The 21,693-nt window shown below is 41.8% G+C and overlaps 1 protein-coding gene across 1 annotated transcript; it reads left to right on the forward strand.

Moving 5' to 3' along the window:
- Nucleotides 1-1,460: 1,460 nt before the first annotated feature.
- On the forward strand, nt 1,461-20,252 carry vtg3 (vitellogenin 3, phosvitinless). The gene is made up of 28 exons (XM_051913036.1): nt 1,461-1,620; nt 1,795-1,815; nt 1,973-2,124; nt 2,273-2,524; nt 2,632-2,793; nt 8,406-8,554; nt 8,638-8,788; nt 8,900-9,057; nt 9,134-9,299; nt 9,375-9,500; nt 9,634-9,852; nt 13,621-13,838; nt 13,928-14,025; nt 14,115-14,236; nt 14,317-14,418; nt 14,503-14,622; nt 14,732-14,921; nt 15,018-15,105; nt 16,460-16,645; nt 16,736-16,874; nt 16,964-17,126; nt 17,212-17,318; nt 17,412-17,477; nt 17,920-18,129; nt 18,203-18,348; nt 18,457-18,595; nt 18,707-18,790; nt 18,878-20,252. The coding sequence occupies exons 1-27, from the start codon at nt 1,581-1,583 to the stop codon at nt 18,785-18,787; spliced, it is 3,771 nt and encodes a 1,256-aa protein (XP_051768996.1). The 5' UTR covers nt 1,461-1,580; the 3' UTR covers nt 18,788-18,790; nt 18,878-20,252.
- Nucleotides 20,253-21,693: the final 1,441 nt, after the last annotated feature.

Here is a 21,693-nt window from a genome sequence, read left to right on the forward strand (position 1 = left end):
CATGAGGAACAGGTGATGGCAATTATTAATCAATTAAGGGAGAATTAATTATTAATTATTATTAATTAAGGGCTAAATGAGGGTGCTTGGCAGAAGGAAAGTGGGCGGGACAAGGGGAGCACATGGCAGACATAAAAAATAGGCTGCATTCGAAAGCTTGGGCAGCTAATATTTTACATTGCTGCCCTATCAGGCAATGATATTACAGGCAGTGTTTGCACATAAAACTGATTTTGAACAGACTTCGGAAGAAGCATAATGGTTTAAGCATCTACAATAAAATAGAGGGAGGATTGGTGATAACTAAGCAAATATTTAATTGCTATAATACTAATTTATTGCTAGAAATGACATTAAAAGTGGAAAAAGTTGGTCAAAATTATACATTTACACAAACAAACAGACACCACTTTTATTTTTTGCTCAAATGTCACAGAATCAAATGCACATGATAGCGGGATATAGGCAGCGGAGCGAAGGATACATCTATGCTACCTTCAAAAATCGATCAGATGAAGGTATCTCAATAGACAGGATGTGACATGATTGTTGGATTTGGACATGCCTTGTTACCTTTCTACTTCCATATTTCCATTTTTCAGCTTTCAGATGCAAAGACAAGAAAAAGACACAATAAGGAGAGAGTAGCCAGAATAGAATCCTTAAAGAATCCCAGGATTTTCAAAGAATTGAATTTTTCTATTTATTAGGAATGCTACAATTTTAGACTAACCTCAGAGATTTTGAAAATTATGTCATAATTTTAAATAAAAAACAAATAAAAATAAAAATATGTTTATTAGTGAAGATATCCAAAAGTCTTCATAATGATTTGGAATGACATGAGGATCTGTAAATGGGTGAACTAATCCCTTAAGTATTTCTGTCACAGTTAATCAAGAAAACAAAATGTGTTATTACAATAGTTTTAAGATTTTAGAATGTGAAATGACCCCTAATCATAATTAGATATTTGTTTTATGTATTTATTTATATTTAGTGATGATATGTTCAAGTTCAAATGATATGTAGAAGTTTGATCTTGTTATTTGTTTTCAGCAGGTCACATGCTCTCCTAATAGGTTGTGATGACACTGTCTGTGATCATGCTGACCTGTCTCACACCTTTGTCCCCTAGTTCTGTTTACACAAACTATTTCTACAACACAAACCAATGTTTCATTCTTATAGACTAGCATTTAGAGAATAATTTTCTATTACGTAACATTTTACATTATATTCTGTTATATTTAACAATGTACTTAACATACATATGTGCATACTGCCAATGTAATGAACAATTTCTACTTTTTATGTTGTGAAATAGTCAGAATTTAATCATGCAATTACACAAAATCTTTAGCAACCAAGCATAAGATGTAACATATACTTTCCATTGTATATTTATATTTTTAGCAAAAATGAAAATACAAATTGTAGTTTTAGAATACAGCAGAAATGTGGTGCCACAGGGTCACTTTACCTCACTAACTGCATCAGATAAGGGAGTAGGAGGGAAAGACTTTTCTCTGTTATAAAAGATGATGTCCAAGTGACTGATATCACCTCTGGACTTAATCATGTGGAGGTTGTATCTCTGTCTCCTGGTTGCCCTGGCTGGTGAGTACATAATAATATTAATAATAATAAAATAATAACAAACAGTAAAGCCCGATTCAACTGCATGCAGAGTGTGGTCATGATAATTCCTGGTTATTATTTAGAAAGTTCCCATAAAAGTTGTACTTTAATGCTGAAAGGAGAATAGTAATGTTTTTCTTTCCCCTCCATTAGCCAGCGAGACTGTCAATTATGGTATGTAAACCTATAGAGAGTGCCTCCTTATTTTAAGATTTACTATATTATTATTTTTATTATTGTATGTGACGTATATGTCAATAATAAGTTAATTAGGATTCGGATACATATTAGATAATACTGGTTCATTATTTCTCAATGGCCAACATTTTAGAGCCTTTCTTGAACTCTAAAAAAACATACGAGTATAAATATGAGGGACTGGTACGAGTGGGACGGGAACTGCCAGGCCTGGTTGAGTCAGCGCTGAAGCTGAGGTGCACTTTTAAAATCATCGGTGAATCGCCACAAACCTTTGTCCTTCAGGTACTAACACTATTGCTCCAATTTCATTATATATTTATATTTTCAATTTATTCTGAACTAAGAAACATGATATATTCTTGACTCAGCAGATATTAAGAATAACTATATAATGTCTAATCATGCAATAAAATGTGCTTTTCCTTTGAAGATCTCAAATGTAGACTTTGAAGACTTTAATGGCACACCTGGGAAAAGTGTCTTTAGCCCTTCCCAAAAGCTCACTAAGCGTCTGTCTGCCGAGTTCAGCCAGCCAATCGTTTTTGAATTCTCCAAAGGACAAATTACTGACATTCGGACAGCACCTGGGGTCTCAAACTCAGTTGTAAATATTGTGAGAGGGATCCTTGGATTTCTACAAGTCACAGTCAAAACCACACAAAGTTTTTACGAACTGGTGGAGGTACAGTATGAAATCTACATGTTATTAGAACAAAACTGTCATTAATAAGAGAATGATTCTATGGGGAATACATATAACATGAAAATATGATTCTTGTATGTCTTTAGTTGGGAATTCATGGTGTATGTCAGAGTAGTTATACTGTTGAAGAAGACTCCAACGCCAAAGAGTTGATAGTGACCCAAATGGTTGATATCACCAACTGTCAACAACCAGCTGCTTTGTACAGCGGTATGGCTCTCGCCCCTGAAGACAAACTTAGCAAACAGGTGTGTGTTAAATTTCATTACAGTTTTTTACAATCGCTAGGACCCATTTTTCAATACTTAGGTCACTTTTTCAAAACGTTTTCATACAGTTCTCCTAACCAACTTTCATCTTGGCACAGCAGTTAATTTCACATTCAAAATGCACTAAATCTACCAAAACACTTCATACAAGTCTCAAACCAACTCATTCTTCCAGAACACTAGCAAAGGTTTTCACCCAGCAAACACACTTTGTCAGTCATAAAACATAGACCTAAAAAAAAAACGCTTACATCAGTTCCCATTCAGTCGGTCACGTTCGACGAATAGGAATCTCGCTAGAGAGGCCAATCTACTTCGAGTGTAACTACAACGAGCCAATGCACATTGGCATGCAATCATATGCATCAGCTGCTCGCCTCGCAGTGCGGGTATATAATGAGCAGCAGGTGCATTGCATCTTCAGCTTTTCGCTTCAGAGCCGAACCTTCATGGTGTTTACGGAGTGTGTGACAAAACAAGCCTTTTTGAAACTGCTCTTTGTTGGTGCAGGCGGACAGCACTGCAGCGGGGTCGATATCTCTCTTTCATTTTTTGTTTGCCTTTCATTGAGCAATGCTTCCAGCTGGAAAAGCCGTTCTCACAGCTGGTAAACGGTGCGCTGTTGAGCGCTGAAAAGCTGTTTTGACAGCTGGTAAGAGAATGGCTTCAAGGAGAGAGTGCACACGACAGGCTGCACTTTTCCCTGTCTGTGCTGCAGCGGCCATTCCCCTGCGTGCTTCGGCACTTAAAAGAGTTCAGTCCCTAAAAGAGCTTACACAAGTAGATTCGCGTCTTTTTAAAGATGTCGTTCTACTTGTGTGTTTCTGGATGCGGTCGTTACCTGTCACCGCGGGATGGTCACCAACGCTGTACCCATGTGGGAAGATGACCGTCTCGGAGTTGCGATCTAGACTCCAGTTCCTGCAAAGGGGCGGAGTCCCGGTGCCGCTGCCTCGCTCTAATCCTCCTCAGAGGGTTGCTTCGGGCAGCGGTGCTGGTGATCTGAGGATCACAGTGAGCGCGCTTCCTTCGAGGAACCAACCCCCTAGGAACCCTCATCCCTCCTGCACTCCGCAGCCAGTAGAGCTGCCGGGGGAGCGCGGTGGACCACCCCAGAGGTGTGTACCATCCGTATTCTTCGGAGCTCCCCAAGATGATAGGATGTCGATCGCTGCATCGGAGGGTGAGCCTGACACTTCGGGGGATGATGATTCAGCGCAGCTGCCTCCTTTGGGGTGACAACTGTGCCCGATTCGGACCCGGAAATGATGGCTATGCTTGCCCGGGCCGCCAACAGGGTTGGGCTCGTGTGGAATCCTCCACCGTGTCCTGAACCCTCAAGGCTGGATGATTGGTTTCTCGGGGTGGCCAGGGCTGGTTCTCAGCCCCCCACCCCAGTTCCTCTCTTCCCGGAGGTGCATGAAGAGCTCACTGGCACGTGGACGGCACCTTTTACTGCCCGAAACCGTGTTGGTGGGTCCTCCTCCTTCACCACCCTTGATGGCGGGGCGGCTAAGGGTTATACGCGCATACCCCCTGAGGAACGGGCCGTTGCTATGCAACTGTGCCCTAACTCCACCTGGCGGGGGGAGCCGTCTCTCCCTTCCCGGGCCTGTAAGTACTCGTCGGATCTTACCGGCAAGGCTTATCAGGCCTGTGGGGAAGCCGCCTCTGCCCTGCACACTATGGCGTTGCTGCAGGTCCATCAGGCCAAGGCACTGAAGGGCCTGCACTTCGGTAGATGGTGACCGCACCACTCCTTCCCCCGGAGGAGGGCCGGGTGGAGAATCTTTTGTTTCCTTTTGTTTCTGTTCCGCCGCTGGCCCCACAGCCAGCGGTACCCAAATTCTCAATAAAAGAGCAGTTTCCTCCATCTCCGGGTCCGAAGAGGGCTCGGAGAGCAGTGGGAGGGCAAGAACCTCACCACTCTCATCCCCCTCTTCTGTCGCCAGCGGACAGCAGCGAGCAGCGGGCAACCAAAGCCTTGACTGCTCCCTCTGTCCATCCGTGGAACCAGGTAAGTGTTGCACACCACACTGTGACGGCGCTTCAGGCCGCCTCGCAAAGAGAGCCCCCCGGGCCGCGTCCCTGTGTTCCACCTCGCTGCCCCACTGCGGGTACGCCTGCGGTCCCTTTGGTCCCGCTTGTATGGTCTCTGAGAGCCTGGTTAGCGCTCCCCAGTCCGTCTCGCTGGCTCATTCGGCTATGCGATTCAGTTCGCCCCGCGTCCCCCCAAGTTCAGGGGCGTCCACTTCACTGCAGTGAAGGCTGTTGATGCCCATGTCTTGCGTGCGGAGATCGCGGTCCTACTGGTGAAGGACGCGATAGAGCCGGTCCCTTCAGCCGATATGAGGTCAGGGTTCTACAGTCCCTACTTCATTGTACCCAAGAAAAGCGGTGGGTTACGACCGATCTTGGACCTGCGAGTTTTGAATCGGAGCCTTCACAAGCTACCGTTCAAAATGCTCACGCAGAAACGCACGGACAACACTGCGACCATTGCGTACATCAACCGTCAAGGTGGTCTACGCTCCCGTCGCATGTCGCAACTCGCCCGCCATCTCCTTCTCTGGAGTCAGAAGCATCTGAGGTCGCTTCGTGCCATTCATGTCCCCGGTGTGCTCAACCGTGTGGCCGACGAGCTATCACAAGCTGCGCTGCCAGGAGAGTGGCGACTCCACCCCCAGGTGGTCCAGCTGATCTGGAGAGAGTTCGGAGAGGCTCAGGTAGACCTGTTTGCCTCACCAGAAACCTCCCATTGCCAGTTATTTTACTCCCTGTCCGAGGGAACGCTCGGAACAGATGCACTGGCACACAGCTGGCCCCGGGGCCTTCGCAAATATGCGTTTCCCCCAGTGAGCCTACTTGCACAGACCCTGTGCAAAGTCAGGGAGGACGAGGAGCAGGTCCTGCTAGTTGCACCCTATTGGCCCAACCGGACCTGGTTCCCAGAACTCTCACTCCTCGCGACAGCCCCTCCCTGGCCCATTCCTCTGAGGAAGGACCTACTTTCTCAGAGACGGGGCACTCTGTGGCACCTACGTCCAGACCTCTGGAAACTCCATGTCTGGTCCCTGGACGGGACGCGGAGGTTCTAGGTGACTTACCCCCCCGAGGTACTTAACACCATCACTTCGGCACGTGCACCGTCTACGAGACGGGCTTACGCCTAGAAGTGGAAAACTGTAAGTCCATACTGCTGCTATCTCCGCATACCACGACCACATAGATGGCAAGTCTGTTGGTCAGCACGACCTGGTCGTCAGGTTCCTTAGGGGGGCGAGACGGTTGAATCCTCCTCGTCCTCCCTCCATACCCTCTTGGGACCTTGCTCTGGTGCTGAGAGCACTTCAGATTGCTCCCTTTGAGCCCTTGCAATCAGCAGACTTAAAGATTCTGTCTATGAAGACTTTGCTGCTGGTTGCATTGGCCTCTATCAAAAGGGTAGGGGACCTGCAGTCATTTTCGGTCGATGAATCGTGCCTAGAGTTCGGGCCGGGTGACAGCCACGTGGTACTGAGACCCCGGCCTGGCTATGTGCCCAAGGTTCCTACCACTCCCTTCAGGGACCAGGTAGTGAGCCTGCAAGCGCTGCCCTCGGAGGAGGCAGACCCAGCTTTGTCTTTGCTCTGTCCAGTTCTCGCTTTGCGACTGTACATAGACAGAACTCAAAGCTTCAGGACCTCAGACCAGCTCTTTGTCTGTTACGGAGGCCAGCAGAAGGGAAAGGCTGTCTCCAAGCAGAGGATGGCCCACTGGATAGTGGATGCCATCGCCCTGGCTTACCAAGCTTAAGGCGTGCCCTGCCCACTCAGGTTGCATGCGCACTCCACGAGAGGTGTCGCATCTTCCTGGGCGCTGGCTTGTGGCGCCTCACTAACAGACATCTGTAGAGCTGCGGGCTGGGCGACACCTACCACGTTCGCTAGGTTCTATAGCCTTCGTGTCGAGCCAGTCTCCTCCCGTGTTCTCACCTCAGGTCAGAGGCATGGAGAGGCCCCGGCTTAGTGTCGGCTTGCTGCGCTTACATGCACTGTTACTCCAGAGAGTCCCTACAAGGCAGACCCTGTTGAGTCCTCCGATCTCCCTTTGGCAGCCGACGTGGCGGAGCGTCTGGCGCTAGGCCTATACTCCGTTATATCCTTGAGACCCGGGTTTAGGCTGGGTACCATATGTGTGACCCTACAGGGATCCCATATGTCTAGTTCCACGGTTGCTCCTAAACGAAGCCCGTGTCTTTCCCTCTGGGAGAACCCACCTCTCATCGAGTTGGAGTCACCCCAGTTCTTCCATATGCAGTACAGCCCTATGGGTTAGTCCATATGTACTTCTCCACATAACTCCTTCGGGGAAGGATGTGGCTTCCGCAGCATTCCTTTCCCAGTGAAGGGGTACGCTTTCCCAGCATTATCCAATAGTCTCACTGAATGGGTTTTGGGGAACGGCAGTGATCGACACTCTCTGTGTTAGCCCTGTCCCACCATCCTTAGGCAAGGGGGTTCAGGTGGCTTACAACAGAGCGCTGGAAGGGAGCAGCTCCTGTGGCGCTTTGGTAGGGATTCCTATTCGTCTGTCTGTCCGATGTACGTCGAACGTGACAGACTGAATGGGAACGTCTCGGTTACAAAGGTAACCCTCGTTCCCTGAAGGAGGGAACGGAGACGTACGTCCCGTCGCCACAGTCGCTGTACCCCGCTGATGCTGCCGCCTATCCGGTTCAGCTCCTCAGCAAAAACCTGAAGATGCAACGCACCTGCTGCTCATTATATACCCGCGCTGCGAGGCGAGCAGCTGATGCATATGATTGCATGTCAATGTGCATTGGCTCGTTGTAGTTACACTCGAAGTAGATTGGCCTCTCTAGCGAGATTCCTATTCGTCGGTCTGTCCGACGTACGTCTCTGTTCCCTCCTTCAGGGAACGAGGGTTACCTTTGTAACCGAGACGTTAGCATTATACAATGTTTTCTTTTGTAAAATTTCTTAACAAAACAAGAATAACACTCTCTATTGTTTATAATTTATTGCAGTTTATGTTACATGAGCCACGTTTACATAACAGTACAAAATTATTCCAAAGTTTCCCCTTTGAATGGATGATAATGAAATTGAAAGACTAATGCTTGTGTAGGTGCTAAGTTTCATCTAATTGCTTTGATAGTATTTGATTTTTTAGATTCAGAATATACTTCATTACAGTATTACTGTAGAAATGTAGCATATTTCTGTCTTATTTAGTTTTGTATTATGTTATTGTTTTGAACTTAAGTTTAACAGTAGGTACACTGAGTTTTGCCATTTGTAGTGTCAAAGTAAGAAAATAATTAATGTAATTTGAAAGATCTAGTCATTGAATGTATTTTGTGCCAAAGCAATGATAAATGATCCAGAGTTTAGCCCACATAGATTTCTGTTGTGCTCATTGTGTGAAGAGTTTTGAAAAAGTGACCCAAGTATTGAGAAATGGGTCCTAGCGATTGTAAAAAAAAAAAAAAAAAAAAAAAAAAAAACTGTAAAGTTCAGTTAAAATCTTGAAAATGAAAAGTCTGAAGTTCAACCTTGAACTGATCTGAATGCTATTCAAACTTACAGAGGGGTGAGAATGTTGTTTCCACAGTGAAACACACCTACACAGTGAAGTCCACGGCAGATGGCGGTCTGATCACTAAAGCATTTGCTCAGGAGCGCCAATATTTCTCTCCATTCAATGTAAAGGGAGGAAACTCTCGAATGTTGGCATTGTAAGTGCTTTAAATAGTCATCAGCTAAAAAATGGTTGCAAGACTGCTGATTGTGCATGACATTGTTGTGTTCCCTTTTGCAGACGGGACATTGAGCTTCTCAAAGTTTCAGACACAGCGGACAAAATAGTGACCGGACAGGTGCAAAGTAGAGGCAACCTAATGTACAAGACAGAGAAGGACCTCAAACCAATTCCTGTTGTGATGATCAACCTGAACAATCCAGCACCAAAGGCAAACCTCCAAGATCATATACCCATAAATATTTAAACATGTACAGATGTGTACATTAACTCATGAATGTTTTTATTATTATTATTATTATTATTATTCTGTACTCCACAGATTTTAGATTTAATTAAGCGCTTGGCTCAGGCTAACATATATCACGTGGACAGCGCAAGCAGCACAGATATTCTGGATCTAATTCAGTTGCTACGTGTGGAAACGCTTGAAAATCTAGAGCAGTTATGGAAGCAGGTCTCAGGAAATGATGAGCACAGGTATTTTCTCTACATGTAAGTAAATACTATGCAATCCAAGATCTTCTCCCACTGACTGTTCTTTTTCGGTCTTCAGGAGGTGGTTCCTGGACTTGGTTGTGGAGGTAACAGATGAGAGGATCCTCAAATTCCTTGAGACCAGATTCAAAGTAGGAGACATTACAGCGAATGAGGCAGGACAGGCACTTGTAGTGGCATTTAACCACTTGTCTGCTGAGCCTGTGTCAGTGGCATTAGCTCAGGTGAGTCAGTGACCTAGTTAAACATATTTTACAATTATTAATGGCTGCCTTCTGATGCTCTGTTCTGCTTTCCAGGAGTTCCTGACAATTCCTTTCAGTAAATCCCAACCTCTCCTGTGGAACACCGTAGTTTTGGCATATGGATCACTTCTATACAGATACTGTGTGTATACTGATCCCTGCCCTGTCACTGTAGTGCAGGTATTTGTGGTCTCCCACTTCCGTATGTCGAATGATTTATACAAATACCATATTTTATAATCTGCTAGTTTTATGTAGAACTTGTTTATCTGCTATTTACCTTTACCTGTCTTCTGTAAATAATGTTGTTCAGCCATTACTGGATATGGCTGCAAGTAGCCTAAGTAAAAACTCTGAGGAGGACATGGTCCTTACACTAAAGGCCTTGGGAAATGCAGCTCATCCCTCCAGCACCAAGACTCTCCTAAAGTTCCTTCCAGGCTACTCAGCTGGAGCTGAAAAACTTCCAACCAGAGTACAGGGTGCTGCAGTCCAGGCATTCAGACTGCTTGCAGGCAGGGACCCCCATACTGTAAGTACTTAAGTCAAGTCAACTTTTTTACATAGCGATATTGTTTATACAAGGGATTGTTTCAAAACAGCTTTACAGTGATAAACAGGAAAATATTGATTCAATGATGCAAACAAGTTTAATTCTGTGTAAAGCAGCTCTAAAAAGAAAATAGTGTCATTGTTCAGCTGAGGTCAGTTCTGTGTTGAAATGCTACAAAAAATTCTAGGGCATTAAAGGTTCCCAAAAGCAGAGTGGCCTCCATAATTCTTAAATGTAAGAAGTTTGGAACAACCAGCACTCTTCCTAGAGTTAGCCATCTGGCGAAACTGAGCAATTGGGGTAGAAGGGTTGGGTAAGAGAGGTGACCAAGAACCCAGTAGTGACTCTGGTTGAACTCCAAATATCAATGTGTGGAGATGGAAGAAACTTGTAGAAAGACAATATGGTTGGTGAGACAGAACCGTGCATGGAATTGGTTGAAAAAAGAAAAAAAAAAAAAACATCTAAAGGACTCTCAGACTGTGAGAAATAACTTTCTCTGGTCTAATGAATCTCAGTTACAAGCACCATGTCTACAGGAAACCAGACACCTCTCATAAGCTGTGCAATATCATCCCACAGGTGATGCATGGTGGTGGTAGCGTCATGCTGTGGGTGCGTTTCTCAGCAGGAGGGACTGCGTACTGGTCAAGGCAAAAGAAAAGCTGAATGCAGTGAAATACAGAAATGAGATATTCATGATTCTCTCCACCTTCACTAAAGCCCCAGTTCCAGCTGATGAAAAGTAGCTCCAAAGCATGATGCTACCACCACCATGCTTCACCATGAGTATAGTGTTCTTTTACTGATGTGTTGTGTTGTTTTTGTGCCAAAAATACCTTTAAAAAATTTGGCAATAAAATTCTTAGTCTCATCCGACCATTTTTCCACATGGTTTTGGGAGACTGGATATTTGCTTTTGCAGAGTTTAGCTGGGGTGGGATGTTTGTTTGATTGTTTGTTTGTTTGTTTGTTATTGTTGTTGTTTTAGTCAGAAAAGCCTTTTGTCTTGACACTCTGCCCCATAGCCCAGACTGATGGAGAATACGGGAGACAGTTGTCACATGTAGGGAGCAACCAGTACTTGCCAAAAAGAGCCGCCACTCTTTTAATGTTACAATAGGCCTCTTGCCAGCTTCCCTTACCAGTTTCTATTTGACTTCTTATCAATTTTGGAGGGATGCCCTGTTGTGCCATACATTTTCCACTTGTTGATGACTGTCATCACTGTGTTCCATGGTATATCTAATGCCTTGGAATTTGTTTCGTAGCCTTCACCTGAGCGATACCTTTCAACAATGCGATCCTGTTCATGCTTTGTAAGCCTTTTGTGGTCCGTGGTTATTGTGAAGCAATGATCCAAGAAGATGTCAGAAAAACCCTTCAAGAGATTTAAGATGAGATTAAGTTAATCAGAGTCACTTCAAGTTAAGAGAGGTGTGTACTATTTCACAAGAGCTTGATGATTAGTTAATTCTGAACACAGCCACATACCCAAATATAAATTGGTGTGCAATCGACTTTAATGCTCTGCCATGATGCTTTGAGCTTGATGTTGACTAGTCGCTGATCATGGCCTATAGAGGGTGCTACAGGATAAGAAATCTTTGAAGTCCACATTTATGCTCTGGATCCAACAAATAAATGCATACTCTGAGAGCACTCCACAAGATATGTTTGATTATACCATCTGGATACTCAATGTTGATCATGTGAATGCACATCGTTTTAAACAGCTTATTGTAGATGCAAGTTAATTGCTGTTCTAAACGAATGCACTGCTGCATTGTAACATACACATACAGACAGTATGGCGCACATCACATACAGATCGCACGCACAGAGACACATTCAGTAGCTCAGAAATATATTGTCAACACTGTTCTGTGAGTTATCAATAAATTAGCTTAGAAACTGAAATATTCTAGCATATATTTCTTAGTAATTAAAACCCACAGCTTCACTATTAGCAGAGTGATGGTGTCAGATAGAATTAATTCACTCACGCAAACACTCTCTCATTAATGCATTCATATAAATGTAATCTTTACTGTGCGACTTTATCTGTATCTGATTTAGAACAAGCAGGAATCAGTGAGAAATATAATGACCTAAAGACAAAAGAACTGATAAAAATAAGCTGTTATGTAGGAGCAATAGCCTTATCTGCAGCGCTGTGTCATATGCCATAACTGTGCACAAGGCAACGATTTTAATCACATAAATGTCGACTTTATAAAATCTGAAGTCGTTCAACCCCTAGTGTGCACACATATACAGTGGTTTGTAGACTTTTTATATCCACTATAACTCATAATTGTCCTTGGGTAACCCAGCCAATGCCCAGACCTGAACCCAGGCAAACCTCTCTGGAGATACCTGAAAATGGCTTCCCACAGATGGTTCCCATCCATCCTCACATAGGTTAACTCTTTCCCCACCATTGACAAGATTTTCTGTCATTTATGACAAAGTGCTTTACCGCCATTGATGAATATTCTCGTCAATCCATGTTTTGACTATTACTGTACATGGTAGGGGCTCTGTTACAGATCTTCTGAAATAGTACAGAATCTCTGGATCCAAAAACAAGTGAGCTAATGTGATAACCAAGAATTCAATGGCATCAAAAAATTGCCTAAAGCTACCAAAAACAATTTCAAACCCACAAAGTGGCATATGACTGTGCAAGCTTTGATTAATTAATTAATTAATTAATGAAAATTAATTAATTAATTAATTAAAAAAATAAAAAGAATTAAATACCATAGAATAAAATGGCTCTGGCTGGCAATTAAAAAATAAAACGCTGGTGAGGAAAGAGTTAAGAAGATCTGCATGAATGGCAGAAAATATCCAAATCCAGGTGTGCAAAGCTTGACATATCATAACCAAAAAGACTTGAGTTTGTAATCACTGTCAATGGTGCTTCAGCAAAGTACTGAGTTAATGGTGTGAATATGTCATGTAATTGTGATATTTCAGGGCTTTTGTTTGTTTGTTTAATAGATTTGCAATATTTTCACAGATCCATTTTATCCTCATGGGGTATTGAGTGTACATTGAGGAGAAAATAATAGAACAGCATAAAATGTGAAAACTCAAAAGGTCTGAATATTTTTTGAATGCACTGTAAAGCTACTTCATTTTTTTTTATGCGTACACTAGTGTATGCGTACAGTCGAACACGTAGCTTTTCAAAGTGTAGTCCATTTGATAGCATGCACGAACGCAAACAGTCCACACATGCGCTCTAGAAAGTTTCATCTTTGTCCAGTGTCTGCGCTACAGTATTTTTCTTCAGGAGTTATGACCAATAAAATGTCTTTGTATTCAGCCTAGGCCAGTGTTGCCACCTTGTGGAACAACTTATTAGTGCAAATCAGTGCATGTGTGATCTGCGCATGCAAAGTACAACAATCAGGCAGTGCACATACTATTCTGGTGATTTGTTACTACTAAACAAGAGTATTTCTTGTCAAAGGCCAATCCAAGACACATTTCTGACCACAGTAGCTTGTTGATATGATAAAATTACCCTCCACTGTGAAAACATTTCCACATTTAGTAGAGAGTGTTAATTTCCCACATTAGTTAGATTTGACAGAAATGTTGTTCCAGGACCAAGAAAAAATATTGATCCAGGAGCTCATGCTACTTAATAAAATCATGAGCACAAAGGTCTCTACTAGCAAGGACCACTTTCAGCAGATGCAGACCAACTCCCTACCTCTTGTATGTTTGCAGGTACAGGATATTGTCTTGAACCTCTTTGTACAGAAGAATCTTCCTGCTGAAATCCGCATGCTGGCCTGCATGGTGCTTCTCGAGACCAAGCCATCCATAGCTCTGATCTCAGTAATAACTGAGGTTCTCTTAGAGGAGATTGACCTCCAGGTTGCCAGCTTCTCCTACTCTCTGCTCAAAGGCATTGCCAAGTCCCACACCCCTGATAATCAACATCTGTAAGCATGCAAAATTGAGTACTGTGTTTTTTTCATCTCCTTTTAGAGCATCTGAAATGTCCTTATTCCTCTTTACTTCTTTTAAAAAGATCTACTGCCTGTAATATTGCCATGAAGATTCTTACCCGCAAACTTGGCCACCTGAGTTATCGCTACAGCAAGAGCATGCATTTTGACTGGTTCCATGGTGGGTTTGCATCTCTTCAATTGTTAGCTTTGTAGTATAGCTTTTTAGTGCTGCTGGGGATGGTCTGATGCAGTTTCTTGTCTCCTCAGATGACTTTTTATTTGGGACATCCACTGATGTTTATATGCTGCAAAATGAAAGTCTCGTACCCTCAAAACTTATGCTAAAGGGGAAAATTCATTTCATTGGCAGAATATTGCAATTTCTAGAGGTAATCAAATCAAAGCTATAATATTCAGAGTAATTTTATGTATACCATGTTTTTATATGTAATATTTAATATGTTTCCAGCTTGGTGTCCACGCAGATGGAATAAAAGAGCTGTTTGCAGGAAAAATCCCTCAACTCAAGAAAAATTTAGGAGTCACAGATTTTGCCACTATATTGAAAATTGTGAGCATCGTCAGCCTCAGGATTTATGAAATGTACAACTTATGCCAGGCGTTAAGTTAATGGCTATTCTCTGATCTTTTAAAGCTTTCAGACTGGCAGAACCTACCGAAAGACAGACCTCTACTGACAGCATATGTACGCTTGTTTGGACAGGAAGCCTTTGTAATGGATGTAAGCGGAGATTTCATTCAGAGTATCACAAAGGTATTCCACCATCTGCCTTTTTTTTAACAGGAGATAGAGACTTGTTTGTCTTGTTGATTCTTTATTTGTGTAGATTTAGAAACATAAAGCATTTTTTTTTACTCCTCAGTCACTTAGTCCTTCTGCAGGGAAGGAGAGTAAAGTTTGGGAAAAGATTCAAGATGTTCAAAAAGGGACTTCCTGGCACTGGACCAAGCCGCACCTTGTGTATGAAGCTCGATTCATACAGCCAACTTGTCTGGGTCTCCCAGTTGAAATCAGCAAATATTTTTCCATAGTAAATGCTGTTACTATGAAAGGTGATACTTTTCCCCCTTTCATTTCTCATTAAACGTCTGTGAATACTGGAAAAGATGGGGATAACAATAAAATTATAATATATTCTATGTCTACAGCTAAAGCTGAAATTAATCCTCCTCCCAAGGAACATCTGGATGAACTGCTCAGATCAGACATTTCCCTGCAAACAGATGGTTTTGCTGGGTAATAATAAAATGTTTTCAGCTATGATTCTTTAAAGGTGCACTTAGTAGTTTTTGGATTATGTTATGCAGGCTGAAATGACAGTCATCTTGAACTTGGACACTGACACCCAGTGGTGAGGATGTAGCAACATCAAAATAATAGCACGCGCATTCAGTACTCAAAGGGTGCTGGATGGCCTCATGGCTCCTAGCTCCGCACATGATGAGCATGTGGAGTTTATGACGGGCTACCACCAGATTAGGGCTAGACTGGTTGGGTTCGAAACAAGAAATCATTAGTGGTTTTTCGGATGAGTGATTCCTGTCAGGTCAGCTCTGGTGAGCTTTCCTTTTCTCCCGGATCTGCACACTGAGGGGTCAGGTTGGAAAGAACCCATAGTTAGCCCATATAGTTCCCTCTAGTTCAAGGGGCTGTGCAAGCAGGGATATGGGGGATGCCTCAGTTCGAAGAGAATTTAGCCAGTTATCTCTCTCTGGGGTCGTCGTCTTTGTCAGGGCCTGTTGAGCCCTTCAATGCCTAGGCCCAACAGGGTTGTGCTTAGTGTCTCAGCACACTGGCAGGCATTGGTCAGAATGGCATAGTGGGTATTAACGTACCCATAGCATGAGCAACTGAGTTACATATGTAACCCCGGTCCCCTGAAAAAGGAACGAACACTGCGTTGTGTAGCCATGCTTCAGGTATGACTCAGACACTGGGTTCCGTGAGGATATGTCCCCCCAGCAACAGCCACTGACACAGCTTCTAATTCCCTTCTCAGGGAACCAGGGTTACATACGTAACCCTAAGACGTTTACCCATGCCATTGTAGAATTTTGTAATTTGCAGTCAGCCATGAATTTATTCCATGGTTACTAAGATAAAGTGAGTATATTCAGACTTATTCAGAGGTCATGTGTTCAACTTGGCAGACTTCATGAGACAACCCCCTCAATGTAAAATAAAATGGCATTCAATCTCAGTGAGTTCTTTGTGTAAAATGTTTTTAATGATGGAAAAGTTACTGACTGCACCTTTATGTCTATGCTCATCTGGATCACTGAGCATGTTAAAGAAACAGTATATCCAAAAATGAACAATTGTTATTTTTGACTAGTATGACTTTTACTTTTGTAAAAGAATATCTTAGCCATTTTGTGAATAATATCCTGGCCCCTCTTTTCTGTATAATGAATCAGAAAAGGGATTGTTATCTTCAAAATGACAAAAAAGCCATAAGTCCACCATAAGAATAAGTTGTTAAATTCACATGAGGGTGATTAGATAATGACACAATTTTAATTTTTTGATGGAACTATTTCTTTACTATTTATGGTTTCTTTGCTGAAATTTGAATTTCCTTTGCCTACAGAGTGACAAAGGATCATTTTGTCTTCCATGGAATCAACACAGATCTTTTCCAGTGTGGTGTTGAGATGAAGAGTAAAATAGTAACTGGCCTGCCATGGGCATTTGGCTTGAAAATAAACATAAAAGAGCAAAAGTATGAAATGAACTTGACTCCGAGCAAAACAGGCACTGAGTTATTTTCAGTCAAGTACGTTTTCCAAGATTTCAGCTGCACCATTGCGATACACAATAAAGTGCCACCAAATATCCTGATGATTTCTTATTCTTCATCAAACAGTTCTAATGTGTTCACTGTTTTGAGAAACATTGAAGATCCATCCTTATCCAAAATAACTCCCATGATGCCTGAGACAGAGGATTCCCAGCAGGGTTTGCCACTGGCCAGAAGAATTTTACCCACTTCAAGGGATGAACAGGTACAGTACAGTAGCCCTTACAACTCTAGAACAAAATGGAGATGTTTGTCAAATCCTGCTGTCTAAACAGCTGTGCTTTTCTGCGGCAGACTGAGGACTCTGAGGTGAAATTCAGGCAATGTGCTGAGGCCAAGATTTATGGAACAGCGATTTGCATTGAGGCAGAAGCCAAACGATCACATGAATACCTACATGAATATCCTCTGTATTATTTCCTGGGACATACCCGCTTTTCATATCAACTACAACCAGGTACCAGAAGCTTGAATTAATTATTGCTATAATCCAAAGGGAATATTTAAGGATTCCTATCAATAACTTGTTGATTTTTCTGAAGCAAAGAGTGCAAAACCCATTGAAAAGATTCAGATTCAGGTCACTGCGGGCATGAAACACCCTCCAGGAGTCAGTGAAATGATGGATCTCAGTCACAGAGTCTTCAAGGTACAATGACTCAGCCATAACTTTTCATCATTCCCATTAGTGAACTCAGAATAAATGTGTGGCCATTTTGTTTTTTATGCTCCTTCTATGTAGGACACAAGAGATGAGATCACCTCCTGTGGGGAACACAATCTATCCAGTTCCTTCCCTGCAAATCAGGTGCAATACAAACATCTAAAGTCATTGATTCAAATGAAGATATTTAAAAAGGAGGACTTAATCCTTCAAATGTTCAATTACGTATTGTGTTGTGTATACTTGGACAGACAGAGGAAGACTAGCTTGATTACAACTGCACATACTGTAAATGTACTGCCTGATATACAGTGTGTGAGAAACTTTTCATTTAGTCCACCCAGAGATTTATGTAACTGCTGGTAAATGCATTTAAATTTGAGTGATTCCAAAGAATCCAGATGTACTCCTTATTTGTATTAGAAAAAATGAGCAGCGGTGATATTGCTGTGCAAAAGTAATGTAACATGACTATAAGAACAGGATTAATGCTAGCACTTCAATATTCTGAACATATCTAGAGAGTAACTATCTAGGAATTACTTAGTCAACTTATTTAAGTTCTGCCGTTCTCTTCATGCTGTAGGACCTTGATTCTACTCCAGACCCTGTAGTCACAGTAAAAGCACTTGGTCTAAGTCCGCCAGCAAAACCACTGGGCTATGAAGGTGTAGCCTTTTATCTGCCAACAGCCCAAAGAGACAACATTGAAATGATAGTCTCCGAAGTTGGTGAAGAAGCAAACTGGAAAATGTGTGCCAATGCAAATGTAGATAAGAGTTATTCATCAGCAAAGGTAAAGTTTTCTGGTGCAACTTATTCTCAATGGTTTCCATATTGCCTCACTGATTTTTGTCCTGTGTTTTTAGGCCCATCTCAGATGGGGAGCAGAGTGTCAGACATATGATGTATCTATGAGAGTGTCCTCAGCGTGCCAGCCAGAGTCTAAAACTTCCATATACACCAAGATTAATTGGGGAGCTCTGCCCTCAATGTTCACAACAATTGGTCAAAGGTAAATTTCTTGATATACCAATGCACAGCTTAAGATTACTGTTTATTATACTATTTCAAATCTCAGGCCTGGCTGTTACTTTTCTATTTTCACATGAATTTCCCTCAGAATTCAAGAGTACGTTCCTGGCATGTCTTATTTTATGGGTTTCTGCCAGAAATATGAGAAAAATCCAGAACGCCAGGCAGCTGTCACTGTTGTAGCATCCTCACCAGAGACCCTTGACATGAAAGTGAAAATTCCAGAGGTTGTTGTCATATAAACACATTTCATATGTTGTCATATGTCTTTTTAATTTAAAATGTCTTATTGCCTTCCTGCTTCTGTGGGCTGAAAAAAATATTATTATCCTCTCTAGCGAACTATCTACAAAAAGGCAATTCCCTCACCAATCGAACTTGTAGGGTTTGAAGCTGTGAACCTCACCATGTCAGCCTAACAGGTTAATTTATAAACTACAGATCAGAAAACTGTACTGTAATTGTGTATTAGTGTAAATCCAGTATTTTACTCTTTTTTCACTTAACAGGCTGATGTCAAAGAGCACCTCTGGAAGACCAAAACAACAACATGGAAAAAATGGACATTTGATTACTGACTGATTTGGATATTCAAATATATATGCTAAAATCAATACTTTTAAAATTATGCACTAATGAATACAGTGTCCATCAAGAGTTCATCTGTGACATTAATTCATTATCTTCTGATTGATCATTATATTCCAGCCTAGAGTGTGTTATATTTACCTGTAGAGCATCAGCAACATCTTCTTTATGTTGGGAATGTCAAAGGATTGGCGACTGGCAATATCTGCAGAATGAATTATACCATAAAAGACAGTATAGCTGGGAATTTGTGGATTGCTTCTAGGGACATCTTGGCTGAAGGATGAAGAGAACAGCTTGTAATTTGGTCAAAGATGGGATTTAAATCCTATAAGACTTTATGTGCTGTATGTTGCAACTGTGTACATGCAAATGTATAGTGACAGTGTCTTTGCTAGTTACATTAATACATGCAAGTGTGTTATTTAGCAGGCAACTGTTGATATTGTTGATTGACGATGTTAATGCTAACAAATTGTTGCTTAGACACTATTACAATTAAAGTGCAATTAACATGTTTGTGTAGTGCAAAATCTAAGTTTTAAGATTTACCAATTTAATCTTTTGTTAAGTTTTAAGTTTGTGTCAGCTTAAGTTCTACCAAACTCTTCTCTGATATGCACCAATTAGCCACAACATGAAAACCACTGACAGGTGAAGTGAATAACATTGATATTGGTAAAATGGTACCTGTCAAGGGGTGGGATATATTAGGTAAGTGGTTCTCCACTCCAGTCCTGGGGATCACCATTCTGCACATTTTTGTCTCCCTAAGGGTTAATTAAAGCAATTCAAGACTACCTGAATTGCAGTGGTGCTCACACCACACAACCAGGTTTCTTGCCATCTATCGTTGTCTTGTCATAGCATACAACACAACACAACACTGACGAGGTGCACAAACTACAAGACATTTGGTCAAAAGCCAGTCCCAAACAACAATGGGAAAAAAAAAAAAAACATTTTCTCACATACATTAAAAGAAGTTATTACAAAATTTTTCCATTTATACCATCTGCATTGTGATTGGCTAGATTTGTTCCACCTTGACATTGCACTGCACACATTGTCCATGCATTCCATTCGGAAGGGTTCATCCCTATGCCCTAATCCCTTCAAAGGGTTTACCCGCTGGAGTGAGAGCTTTGAAGGGATGAAGGTGTAGGCGTCAAAAAACTATTTTTTGGAAGACACTTCTGTGTCATTTTAACGAGACAATCAAGGAGGCGCCTTCATCACACATTTTGTACGCTGGTTGACCACCCAAAAAACACGCTCTGAGCTATGAGTAGATTATGCAAGCTGCACCTTTTGTTTAACGTTAGTTTATTTATTTATTTATTTATTTATTTATTTATTTATTTCGCACCATATTGTATATTGTGTCTATGTATTTTAAACATTTGAATGGACTGATAAAGGGAGCTGTAAAGTATTTTTGTTGAAGTACAATGTCATTTTGACCATAATAATGTACCAAATCTAACTTGTATAAATATTACAGTAGTATAGAAAAATACTATACATACATTTATAGGTAAAATCGAACTCCGAGCCTCCTGTACCCATTCTGTGATGCCAAACAACTTCCCTGTGCAAAGGATCATGGGGGCCCGAAGTGTCCATAAGTTGTACCCTTCGAAATCCTTCATTTCAAAGGGCCCTTTGAAGTGGCCAGTTTTGAGCACTTCAGTTTAACACGGCCCTTCAATATGGCGGCCATGATTGTTTTCACTCCGTAGTGCCCTTCGGAGGGTGATATATCCCATTTGGAATGCACCATGTAAGATCATGTGGCAGTAATATCAAACATCAAAGGCTTATATTGTCCACAACCCATTGTGCTTTGGAGGAATATTCAGTTCTACAAACTACAAACACGAGTAAAAAGTGTTTAAAACTACAAAACATGGTGAATATGCACAGTTACGACAATGAGAGATTTAGATAAAGGTTTGAGAGACTAATAATCAGTTAAACCTGATAAAAAATATTTATTTAATGTTATCCGTGTTATATTTCAATCTGCAATAACAATGTGGACTTTTATAAAGATCCATTTGGCCATTAACTTTTAAATGCATCATTATGGAGAGTTGCTACTGCATTTCTCTCAGACACAATAGGAAATTAAATAAAAAGTGGAGGATTTAAGATGATTGACAGGCCAGTTTGAAAAAAACAGCATATGCTGGTTAGTTGTGTTTTGAAGCATGGAAGCTGGTTTGAGCTTGTTTATGCTAGTCCTTAGCTGGTCATGAGCTGGTTTAAGCTGGTCAAGTGCTGGTCCTGAGCTGGAGCCAGTTGGTTAGGACCAGTTTAAACCAGCTCATGACCAGCTAAGGAACAGCATAAACCAGCTCAAACCAGCTTCCATGCTTCAAAACATATCTAACTAGTATATGCTGTTTTTTTCAACAGGGTATGATGACAGGATGCGTGTCAGGATACGACAGAGAGCAAAGACGCAATTGTATGAGGTGATAGTATATCCCTACCCCCAAATGTCTACTCTTTTGCTACACACTAAAAAGTATGTACTTTTTGTTCACTTTTTGTTTATACAACACCATTTTCAACAAAAAACATAAAACTTTTAATGCGTTTTGGCCGTTCATTTACATGACAACGGCGTTTTGGGTGCTTGAAAACGCAAACGGGTTTCAAAGTGCAAGGTTTTGAAAACGGTCTCCGAGATAACAACAAAAACGCGAATCTGTGAAAACGATGACGCCAT

Source organism: Ctenopharyngodon idella, chromosome 11 (genome assembly GCF_019924925.1).
Source record: "Ctenopharyngodon idella isolate HZGC_01 chromosome 11, HZGC01, whole genome shotgun sequence".
Classification (NCBI taxonomy): domain Eukaryota; kingdom Metazoa; phylum Chordata; class Actinopteri; order Cypriniformes; family Xenocyprididae; genus Ctenopharyngodon; species Ctenopharyngodon idella.